The 12,621-nt window shown below is 43.3% G+C and overlaps 2 protein-coding genes across 2 annotated transcripts in view; one reads left to right on the forward strand and one right to left on the reverse strand.

Moving 5' to 3' along the window:
* The window catches only part of grip2a (glutamate receptor interacting protein 2a), a 46,073-nt gene extending 42,027 nt beyond the window's left edge, over positions 1-4,046 (forward strand). Inside the window, exons 22-23 of the mRNA XM_039011549.1 lie at positions 3,463-3,609; positions 3,696-4,046. Coding sequence (XP_038867477.1) covers positions 3,463-3,609; positions 3,696-3,893 — 345 coding nt within the window. The 3' untranslated portion in view covers positions 3,894-4,046. The remainder of the gene's footprint in view (positions 1-3,462; positions 3,610-3,695) is intronic.
* A 5,326-nt stretch (positions 4,047-9,372) lies between these two features.
* The window catches only part of LOC120061361 (sodium- and chloride-dependent taurine transporter-like), a 32,727-nt gene continuing 29,478 nt past the window's right edge, over positions 9,373-12,621 (reverse strand). The window contains exons 12-14 of the mRNA XM_039011125.1: positions 12,141-12,241; positions 11,694-11,864; positions 9,373-11,443 (exon numbers count right to left, since the gene is read on the reverse strand). Coding sequence (XP_038867053.1) covers positions 11,288-11,443; positions 11,694-11,864; positions 12,141-12,241 — 428 coding nt within the window. The 3' untranslated portion in view covers positions 9,373-11,287. The remainder of the gene's footprint in view (positions 11,444-11,693; positions 11,865-12,140; positions 12,242-12,621) is intronic.

Genomic DNA, 12,621 nt, shown 5'->3' on the forward strand with positions numbered 1-12,621 from the left:
TTAACAGGAAGCCAGTGTAGGGAGGCTAGCACTGGAGTAATATGATCACATTTTGTCCAGTTCCCTTCCCTCCTGGTAGGGTCAGATTCAGTTTCCTGCCTACCTGGCAGGTGTGAAGTGTTCGGGCTTAGAGCCTCCTACCCTGCTAGGCCCCAAGTGTGCTGCACTAGGCTCACTGTCTCCAGATTGTCAGCTCTCGGTCCCTAGCACTATGTCATCAGTCTCCAGCCATGCTAGGTCTGTCTCCCCAGCACTAGTCTGCCCTCAGTACCTAGCCCAGGTGGGTCATCAGGCTTCTACCCGGTTAGGCGCAGAGTTACCAGTTCCTCTAGTAGGCCCAGAGCTCCACTGCTCTCCTAGCTATCAGTTGTTCTCCCTGGCAGGTCCAGAGTCAGTGTAAGTCAGTCTGCCTGTCAGGTCCAGAGTGGGTGTCCCCTCTTAGGTCCAGAGCCACTTTACCTATCAGGCCCAAAGTTATTGGCACTAGGCTCCCAGCCATCAGATGTTTTAGTTTCAAAGTCTCCAGCTCTAGTCAACCCTCAGTCCACTGCTCCACCAGGCTAAGGTTCTTTGCCACACTAGGTCTGCAGCTTCTGCCCTCAGTTAGTCCGCAGCCCCCAGTCTCAGTTGACAAGCAGTCCGCTCCCTCAGTGCTACATGCCAAACCTCCTGCCCCGTCTCCAGGGCCCAGCCTGCCCCTGCCTCTGGATCCCTGATGAGCCTCGCCCAGGGGCCCTCACCTGCTCCACCATGGGTGCCATTGCTTTCAGCAGTGGTGAGGCAGTCACCGACCTCAGCTGCAACAGCCAATGAGCTGCTAACGACAGTTGTGGCCGGCATGCCACAATCCTCCGCAGCAGTAGGCAAGCCACCACCTCCAGCCATGACCTGCCTCCGGCATTGTACTCAGTGCCAACAGATGGACTAGAGTTAGAGGGTCCTTTGCAACACTTGTGTTGTTCCATGGGGCTGCCCAAAGCTGTCTCTTCGCCTCTGTGCACCTCCCTTCCCTGGCGGCCCCTAAGCCTCTTATGTATACCAGTGCCGGCACCCTCCTGGCCCCCATGGTCCCCAAAATTGATACCCTTCACTGCTCTGCCCTGCCTATACTGCAGGATAGGACTAGGCCCTTTCAGGACTTAACCCCCAAAGAAATCAGAAATCCAGGTGCGGCTATACAAAAGGCTGCCCCTCTCAAACTGAATGGCCTGCACCTCTGTCAATCACCCGTTCACACCGCTGTTCATCCAACCAATCAAGGCACTTGGACGCACTCCAGGGCTCCGCCCCGCACACCATGGTAGAGCTTGTCTCAGCCGTCTCGAAAAGAATAAGTATTGTGTAATGACTGACTTCAACATGCTTTTTTCCTTTCTTGAAGTATCTTGAACATGTAAGTGTTGTGAAATATGTGTAGGTGTGCAATGTCTGACCCAGGACGAGGCCTATTTGTTAGGCTTTGATTGTTTCAGTGAAGTTTATGGTTAGCTTGTAGCTAATGCATGTCTTTGTATTGCCATATAAGTAGCCTATTGCATTTCAACACGTGTGTTGCTATACCTTTGCATTCGTTTATGTTCATATTATGCCACAATTTTCTCTTTGTATTATTGTATTGCATGTATATCTATTTCTTAGTCTTATAAGTGGATCCTAATGCTTATATTGTTCCTCCCTTTTTAGAACCACACAAAAATATAAAGAACGTTAATGGAATCAGCTGTGTGTGCGTGTGGTGGTGACCAAGTGTTCAGTATGGGCCTCAACATGGTGTTTTAACACGCAGTGCGTGGGTAAATCCACCACAAGGCCATATTACAACCTACACTGTATGTGTTCTGATAATTGCGTTGTTTGCTGTCAATACATATGCCTTGCGACTGTGATATATAGGCCTACAGGCCGAGACAATAAGACAATGGCAGAACAAATTCAACCACACCTTTGTTTTATAACAAAACCGGATAGCAACCTCTGTCCGGTGAAGTCTGAGATGCATATTACATGTAACAGACCTACAGCATGACCTACAGCATGGTTAAGTAAATTAATGTTTTTCAACATTTTCGGACCACTAAACAACTATGGATTTAGAACCACAGAGTTACCACAAGTCGCAAAATAACAGGAGTTGCCTCCACTATTCCAGCACCATCTCAACTTCATTTCAACATCAAATCACCTCTGCTTAGTCTAAAACAGTGACAACTAAAAGATACCAGAATATTTTTATTTTTTTTTATTTTAATTTAGTCCAACATAAGCTAAATATGATGTGGCTGTCCATGGTTCTGATTTCTGTTTGCGCGCATGTGTGCCCGTTCGTGCAAGTAGAAAACATGTTGAGTCCCCCTACTTGCAGAGAAACGCCAATGCCATCCTCTCTTTCATGTTAACAGTACAGGCTTTAATTTTTTGTTGTCCTAGACTACCTGGCTAAGATGCTTGCTCGCCAACTTCCATTCATGGGCAGCGTTAGCTCGTTAATATTAGCCTTCCTCCTCTAGCTGCATATTGAACTTCCATCATCTCAGGCCAGGGGCACAACAATGTATGGATTAATGGTTGGATCAGAATCGCCATTATAATCATTGGCCAGTAGAGAGAATTAAGTAAAACCACATGTCCAAATCCCTATCTCCATCCATGGCTAATTTAGGAAAGGGCCAATTTTAGCTAGCTAGCCACCGGAGGACGACAACACGAGATGCAACAAGTCATATTGTTTCTGTTTAATGACCTATGCTCTCAAAGCAATTTGATAGGAGAGACTCCAAATCCAAGCTAGCTTCCCCTGACACTATTTTTGTATTTTTTATTCACCAGGACCATTCATAGTTGAGCTGTGACTGTCAAGGGAGACCAAATGCTCGCTGGCATGTAATGCTACAGGTGGCAACAATGTCATACTCGTTTGGACCAGACAGTATCAGATAGATGGCATACATGTAGAGAGACAGAGGGAAGCTGTTTCACTCGCTCGGATGCTTTCTCCTGTGAGATGCATTCAGCCTCTTGCGAATTGAACAACATTTTTTGTGGAAGCCTGGCTTCCCTTCGCACCCATGAATACACGCCACTGCACGCTAATAATACATACATAATTGTTGATATTGGTTTAATTACTCTTGACAGTCATAATCCCACATTAATCGTAGGTTCTGCATCATTTACATTGCAAAAAAATATCATGATATTAGTGACTGAGCCTGTAGATGCGTGACCTGTAAAGCTCAATTCACATGACTTGCGCAAGAATGGCATTGTACTGAGTGAGCCATTGTTTTTCCACGGAGGAGGCATTGCGCTCCGCAAGAGGGTTGCGGCGAGCAAGGTCTTTTGGGGTCGGAGTCGTTGCACTCTGACTTTAAGTAAATTTACAACCCACTCTGTGCCGGACCCAATGGAGAGCTTGGCGACTTGCACGAGTCAAGTGAATGGGCCTTACTGTCTGTCCTTTAGGTGACCCTGAGGAAGGACCCAGACTGTGGAGACTTCGGCTTCAGTGTGTCAGACGGCCTCCTGGAGAAGGGTGCCTACGTCAACATGATCCGACCAGATGGTCCTGCCGACCAGGCCGGGTTGAAACCCTATGACCGCATTCTGCAGGTACACATCTTTGTTCAACTAACGTCATTTTTTTCTTCCTACAGTATCTACATCTGTGTTATGTTACCTGACCTCTCCTGTCCCAGGTGAACCGAGCAAGGACCAGAGACTTTGACTGCTGCCTGACCGTCCCCCTCATCACTGAAGCAGGAGACAGCTTGGACCTGGTAATCAGCAGGACCCCCCTGGCACAGGCAGATAATGGGCCGCCTCAGGACTGCGAGGACCCGTCTGATTCACTGTTGGACTTCCCATATTACAGGACCAACAGTATCGCCCTGTGACCAAGGTCCAGGTGGGACATTATGGATTAATAGGCACTGCACATTACACACACTGATTTTGTTTCATATCTCTTGTACAGACACACACACACACAACCACATTCACACGTGAGCATACATGTGTACGTGTAAGTATTCACACAGACACACTGTCATTCACACTGTGTGACCAGTGTTAGTCAGTCTAATCATGTGATGCAGAGCAGAGGAGACTGTCAGGCTCCTAGAGCTGTTCTGGAGAAAACACATGTCGTTACGTAACAGCTTCTGGATGACAACACTAGCGTTGCTCAGTTCTGCAGAAATCCTAGAGAAACACAAACACATACTTCCATCCCAGAGAAGCAGGCGTGTTTGGCACACCACCACTACAGCATTTACTTTTTATTTTATTTATTGTGTGCAATTGACCCTCTGTGACCTTTTGCTGGGGATTGGTGCAGTTACATGTACACACACACTTGACACACGAACGTGGGCACATGCTGTGCTGGACTATTATTTAAGCCATGGGTTGGCTGGCTGCCTTCTCTTTCCCCTCCTGGCCCACATTGCCAACCCCAAGCAAAAAAAAACAGCTAACTAGCAACTCCAAATAGATAGAATGCTAAACTGTCACTCACTGTTACTTGCCAAGTATTGCAAATATTTCTATTTTAGATCCCCCACTCTATCCTGAAGTCTAAAATGTTTGTGAAAATGGACTTGGTGACTCGGGTCCAGGTTTTATCCCTGTTGTTATTAAATGTCCGTCATATGAAGGACAAATACTTACGAACGACTGTTTTATCACACCTACTTTGTCCACAACAAAAGTTACATTTCAGAATGTTTATTTTTCTCATTACATTTCTCACTGTGTTGATAGCTACTGGATAGACTGGGCAGAAGTGTAATTCATACTTTTTGGGATCAGTGTTTTTGTTTCGCAAGGTTCTTGTCAACGGTTTTATGTAATCAAGTTCACTATATTTATTTTACCAAACCCCACTTTTGTTGCTAGCATGCACTGGTAGTTCACCCAAATCGGATCCATGCACTAGTAGTTCACCCAAATCGGATCCATGCACTGGTAGTTCACCCAAATCGGATCCATGCACTGGTAGTTCACCCAAATCGGATCCATGCACTGGTAGTTCACCCAAATCAGATCCATGCACTGGTAGTTCACCCAAATCAGATCCATGCACTGGTAGTTCACCCAAATCGGATCCATGCACTGGTAGTTCACCCAAATCGGATCCATGCACTGGTAGTTCACCCAAATCGGATCCATGCACTGGTAGTTCACCCAAATCGGATCCATGCACTGGTAGTTCACCCAAATCGGATCCATGCACTGGTAGTTCACCCAAATCGGATCCATGCACTGGTAGTTCACCCAAATCGGATCCATGCACTGGTAGTTCACCCAAATCAGATCCATGCACTGGTAGTTCACCCAAATCAGATCCATGCACTGGTAGTTCACCCAAATCGGATCCATGCACTGGTAGTTCACCCAAATCAGATCCATGCACTGGTAGTTCACCCAAATCAGATCCATGCACTGGTAGTTCACCCAAATCGGATCCATGCACTGGTAGTTCACCCAAATCAGATCCATGCACTGGTAGTTCACCCAAATCGGATCCATGCACTGGTAGTTCACCCAAATCGGATCCATGCACTAGATTGACTTGTTTTATCACTCATGATTAGATTGTATTATACCACGATTGGTGATAGTCACATTATTTTGAAAAGCTTTGTCACCCACTAAAGGAGTGTTCCTTATCATAAACACACTACTTGATTCTGTTGTTCAGGTCACATCTCTTTAGATGTTCAGGTCACACACCCTCAATATCAGCATCTCCCATGTGAGGCCAGGAGTTTTTCCTGACTAGGAAAAGGCTCTAGTCCTATGTATACACGTTTCAGAAGCCATTATACCAGAGTATCAACTCTCAGGAGTCCAGGGTGTGGTTTCCCCACAAACAGACTCTTAAGTGAATCACATCCCCTGCCAAATGTGGAATGAAATACATTTCAATTGAGATGAGTGATTTCCTTTAAAACCATTTTCATGTATCCGTTAAGGCCCCAAATCTCAATACGGTGTGGCCTTGGATTAGAGTATTTTTCTGAACCTCCATGGCTGTTTCTCCCACCCATGTTAGTAAGCATGTAGCTATAGGATTTAATGCCCCACCCAGTAGAAAGCTCACATTGTTCACAAAAGGTAATTTTGGAACATTTCTGCGCTGAACAATTGCCATCTCTTTCCTGCTCCGTCAGACAATGTTCCCCATAGATGTTTCCGTTTTATCATGACATTGTATGGTTTTATAAAGCTCTTACATAACGTGTCTAGCCCTGGCCTGCTTACCAAGCTGCCTCAGTGGAAATAAGATGATTTGTGTAATGTAATGGCTGGTGTAATGATGTAGTGAGACTGCAGTCATGCTGTCCCGTTCAGGGCTCAACTATGCTTTTTAATCCTCAGGAAGGAAACCATGTTTTTAGATTATTTCATCACACATGAAAAATGTCCCATTTGATACAGAAGACTATTTTGTTTTTATAAATTTTATTTGAGGTGCTTCTGAATATTATTCAATACATGGTCTCCCTATGTATAATGTTTTTATTTGAAATGACATTCTGCGTGTGGTTTCTGTATGTAAGATGTGACTGAGTGCAGTGTCTGTTCTCTGTACAGTTCTTCTGTTTACGTGGTCCCCCAGCTGCATCCAATCATTGCTAAGTAGGGGGGTGGGGGGTCTGAGACAATTTGAAGGAGATGGTTTGTGAGATGTACATGAAATGGATGTAATTTTATTCTTTAATGAGATATTTCCTGCTTTTTATGAAAATAAAGATATGACTAATGGGGTGTTCTTTCTTTCTTGAATTCTTCTACCTGAGCCGTGATCTTTGCTACTTCAGGTATTGAGCAAACACTACACGGATCCTCTACCATTGGACATTAAGTGAAGGAACGTTTGCAGAAAGAACATAATGTCCTGAATAGTTTGGCTAATTAAGGATTTCATGCCTATTTCTACAAAGAAAGACCTTACTCCAACCATGTTTGGCCAGCCTCCCCCACACTAGTGATGCCAGGTAACAAGCTGAACATAAATCTACAATGGTCTCAGACCCTCCACACTCCCACTTCTCTGTAGATGTGAACGTCACGTCTTTGTGGGTGAGGTGTCAACATGGTTTCCACCGGGCAATGGATTTATGGCAGAGAGGACACCTAGGATCGTTTACCAGAAGTGTCAATGAGCTGTCACACTGGCTGCCGTAGGGCCGACCCAAGAGGGCAAAGTAGGACTCAAGTTCAAATAAATATAGTTGACTATTTTGGGGAGTGGGGTGCAAGATGTATTGTGATTTGTTGAAGCAGCACTTGCTGAACAAAACAGTATTGACCAGCAAGGTGATGGAGATGAGCAGTCATATTATATTCCTTTCGGTATTAAGCAGGTATTACATTACGCATCACATGAGCATAGTGCACTGAACCACCTCGGCTACACCCATATGTTTCTGGCACTGGCAACAGGGTCAGAGTTTTCCACAACACCAGAGGGACTTCTCAACTGTACTACGCCACTGTCTGCCATTCCAAGGTTTCACCTACCTATTATTGCCCATTTTGGCTAAAACTAGCTACATTAGAGGCCCAGTGCAGTCAAAAATGTTTCTGTGTTTTATATACTCAGTGGACAGTTTATTAGGTACACCCCGTTCACGGAAATGGTTTGATTCATGTGACGGTGGTTTGCTATGTAGACCAGGTAGACAGACATCGAGGCATTCAGTTACTGTTTGATTAAATGTTAGAATGGGCAAAACAAGTGACCTAAGCGACTTTGAGCGAGGTATGATCGTCAATGACGGGTGCCCCGGTTTCAGTATCTCAGAAACAGCTGGCCTCCTGGGATTTTCACGCATGACAGTATCTAGGGTTTACTGAGAATGATGCAACAAACAAAAAACATCCAATCAGCGGCAGTCCTGTTTGTGATGAGAGGTCGAAGGAGAATGGCAAGAATCATGCAAGCTAACATGCAGGCCACAAACAGGAAAATAACGGTGCAGTACAACAGTGGTGTGCAGAACGGCATCTCGGAACGCACAACCAGTTGGTCCTTGTCACGGATGGGCTATTGCAGCAGACGACGACACCGAGTTCCACTCCTGTCAGCTAAAAACAAGAAGAAGAGGCTCCAGTGGGCACGTGATCAGCAACACTGGAGGGGGAAAACATTGTCTGGTCTGACGAATCCCGGTTCCTGTTGCGTCATGCTGATGGCAGTCAGGATTTGGCTTATGCAGAAAGAGTCCATGGCCCCATCCTCCCTGGTGTCAACGGTACAGGCTGGTGGCGGTGGTGTAATAGTGTGGGGAATGTTTTCCTGGCAACGTTAGGTCCCTTGAGACCATTAACGTGAAGTTTGCATGCCCCGAAGAAATCAGGCTGTTCTGGAGGCAAAGGGGGGTCCGACCCAGTACTAGATATACCTAAAAATTGTGTGTATATTTCCACACAATGAGGTTGGAATAATACTGTGAAAGTGATGATAATGCCCTTTTAGTGTAAGAGCGAGTGTGGGAGCTGAAAATCCGCCAGAAATTTCTGCCTGTTTTGGTGGGATGGAGTTTTCACCTACCTGGTGACATCACCAGGCAGTAAATTAGTTAATATACCATCAAGAGAGTTCCAAACCTCTCTGCTAATAACAGCTAATTTTATTTTGTCCTCTCCCCACTCAAACCACTCAAACCACTCTGACAGTTCTAGTACAATTTCTGCTTGAGAAACTGCTCTTTGCTAAGAACCACATTTTTTTTCTCACCATTTTAATTGAAAACAATTACAGTAAGGTGCTTTTAATTGTTACCCATAAAGGATTTGATACTGAGATAAAAACGGCTGCATTGGACCTGATTCTAATCTGTTGAAAGTTAAGTAATTCTGAGAGGAACGTATAGGATATGTCTGTCGAGGTCATCTGAGGGGTCAGAGTTGCCACATCCTATAGCCCATCAGTAACTTTCACTGTTGTGACCAAGCATAAGTGGTCTGTGAGTGGTCATTTTGACGGGGTGTGTGATTACAGGAAAAAGTCTTAAAATAGAAGCACAGTCATTCAATTCCTGCAGGGTGTCTGTCAGCACCATAACAATAGTACAATTGTATTTGTTTAATTAAATATGAGTCTACTCTATTAACACCAACATATTGTGTTGTTATTAAAGCCTCCTTATTTGAATGCATTTGTTTTAAGTCCTTTTCAATATATAAATGTAGGGTATGAATATGGAATATGAATATGGAAGAATGTAGAAAAATATCCTCATGTTAGAAGTGAATGTGTGTAGTATTTCCATAGCAGTCTGTATGAGAGATAAGCAGGCCAGTAGACCCTAGGGAAAGTTACTTAAATGCACTTCACAGAACAAATGAATAATTTACTCAAAGACATGTAAAGAAAAATACGTTTATTTTCAATCTAGGAAGAGATGATGCAATGAGCATCTTAAAGAAGGACAGACGTTAGACAAAAATACTTTGGTACACTTGATTTTCCAACAGGGTTTATTTATCACCCTCTGGACTAGTAATCTTGCTGACCAAGCACTGTACTGTGGCTGTTCATGTACATGCATTGGGTAAAAGAATCTCACTTGAACTTTATACATTCATATTTTTTATGTTGGTCACATATCAATTTTTGTATTTTTATATCTGTTTTCAAATTGAAATCAAATAATTTGAGTGGTAAAGGCCATTTCTTTGACGAATATTGCACACTGCAAATATTCATTCAGGCTCATAACATTTAACATTAAAATACAAATTGCTGTATTCAGAAAACATCAGTCCTCATCAGTGACAATGTTCATATGATGTACAGTATAAAATGGTTAATACAAAAAGGCATATGTGATTCACAAACAATAAAAATACTAAAATAAAAACAAGTAAAATACTAAAATACAATTGCCTAAAATGAACATGATAAAATCCAGATTCTGGTGGTAGATTCATATGATACAGATATTTAGTGACCATCGCTGCTATTAAAATGACTGGAGAAAAAAACAATTATTTCACATTTTTAGAAAAAACATTTTGTTAAGGTTACATTTTTTACTCCAATCAAGTTATGGTTCTCACAACTCTCACAGGTTTATTCCTAAAGAAACAGAATGTTTGATGGCAATGTTCTACCTTTATTTTATATATTTATAGCAAGTGAGTGAGAGTCTAATGCTCCTGTTTGAACCGATAGATATTAAACCAAAAAGGTTTGAAGCTATATACTTTCCCTTTTAAATGCATGGTGCAAATGTAACTGTCGGTTCTTGCCACCATTACAGCAGAGGTTGGTGGCACCTTAATTGGGGATGACGGGCTCATAGTAATGGCTGGAACAGAATCAATGGAATGGTATCAAATACATTAATAACATGGTTTCCATTTGGTTGATACCATTCCATTCACTCCATTCCAACCATTATTATGAGCCGTCCTCCCCTCAGCAGCCTCCTGTGGACCATTATCATAAGAGATCACTACAATAAAGGTGAAACTCAACGTATAAAGTGCAAAGAGAGGTTTCAATAAATGCACTGGGGCGGACTGTAGGCAATGTACAAATACTCTTAAAATGCTTCTTCCCTTTTTGTCCTTCACTTCCTCCTTGTTTTCTCCACCTCCTTTCCTGCCTCCCTCCTAGGACATGTGATCCTTCCGGGAACATTTTGTACAGTATTTGGGCATGGACGTACATATGAACTTCTATATTTACACTGCATGTTGTCACTATACATTCAGGTGGTGTGGATGTCTACTCTACTAGCAGGTGTGACTGGCTGGCGTCCACTAGCACAACTAAGATTTTTTCAGTTGCATCTCAAAACAAACAACAACGACAACAGTAATGTGAGGAAATGATCTTAATAGTTTGCTACCTAACGTGTTACATGTTTAGTTTACTGTATTTGTGATAAGTGAAAACTACCTTTTTTTTCTAGTATTTCCGAACAAACACCTTCTCAATTCTCAACAATCAACAGAAAGTTAATTAACATAGAACAACATGTTCTATCTCAAAATATTGCCTCAACTGAGATCACCACCCACTACAGCAACGACAACAACGGTAACAACAACATTAAAAAAAATACAGAGAGAAAAAACTACAACAACTCAACGACAATATATATAATGTAGCTCTCTTCATCATCATCGTCATAGAAACCAAACCAGAATATTCCTAGTGCGGATATATAGAACAATGTAAACCTGGTTCTACCACTATCAAAGTTAGCAAATATATGATAAAAACATAGAAAGCACGTCAATCAGCATGTCCTCTCACAGAGAGTGCTCACATCATTGTTTCTACAATGGTGTGGGTGGGCTTGATCAGGCCGTTGTTCCCATTGGGGTCCAGAGGCTGGGTTAGCTCGCTGCCCTTCACGCTGTACTCTTTGGGGCGAGAACTCGCACCTCCCTTTACTGGGGCCGCCACTGCCTTAATCCTCTGTGGGGAGGAGAGGAAAAATCCTTATATCATGCCATAAAATCATATTACATGGTATACTGTATCATGTGAATATCTTATATCTTGTGTGCCATATCATACAAGTAATGCAATTGCATACCGCATGCCATTCCCACAATTGCTGCATTTCCTTGCAGGCAGTGCATGTATTCATACAACTAGTTAACCCTTTATCAATGATTTGGGACATCTTCTAGGTTATCTAGCAAAATCTTTCGTGTTTGCGTACCTCGATGAGCGGGCCGTCGGACTGGAGGATCTTGATGACCATTACCATGGGGATGCAGATCATGGAGGCCAGGGCCAGAGACCAGCCCAGGCCGATGGACCAGTCAGGGTATTCATACACCTTGTTATAGGTCAGTGGCTTGTACTTCACCAATGAGAAGATAAAACAACCCTGGGAACAACAAGAAAAATGGTTTAGGACATGGTCCCTCACGGAGACATTCTACAGTACATCATCACTCTGATCCAAGAGGTTCCTCATGTTTTCAGAACCACAACACAACAGTGTCGGGCTGTTGATCACGCTGTAATAGTGTTGGGCTGTTGAACACTTTGTAACAGTGTTGGGCTGTTGAACACTTTGTAACAATGTTGGGCTGTTGAACACTTTGTAACAGTGTTGGGTTGGTGAACATACTGTAACAGTGTTGGGTTGTTGAATACTCACCGCACAGAGGACGGGAGTGATAAAGGTCCAGCTCCATTTCATCCACGGGTTTGGTCGGTAGCCAATCATGTCTTCAATCGCATCATAGAAATTATCAGCGCCTGTCAACCATACAGAAGAACAAACTTGTTGTAAGAGACACACTCCTAGTCTCCTATACATCATATTAAACCTGTGCATTTTCTCAAGGTGAAACATCAGGGTGATGTATTAACTTAAAACAGAATCAGTATCTCTTCATCTCTAGACCAATGACAAAAGCTACAGTACAGGATGTGGCGCCATCATAGCCTCTATAAACACCCTAATCTACCTGTCGGCTTTTCCATGAAGTCACATATTATGGCATAAACAATCTCTCTGTAGGGGCTGGATTCAATCCGTATTGCAGAAGTATCAAGGACGAGCCGCACTTTTGCTCGATTTAAATTTAAGGGCAATGTTCCCACCTTAGCAGAGATTGCATTCACGGTAAACGCTG

This window comes from Salvelinus namaycush, chromosome 16 (assembly GCF_016432855.1).
Source record: "Salvelinus namaycush isolate Seneca chromosome 16, SaNama_1.0, whole genome shotgun sequence".
Taxonomy (NCBI): domain Eukaryota; kingdom Metazoa; phylum Chordata; class Actinopteri; order Salmoniformes; family Salmonidae; genus Salvelinus; species Salvelinus namaycush.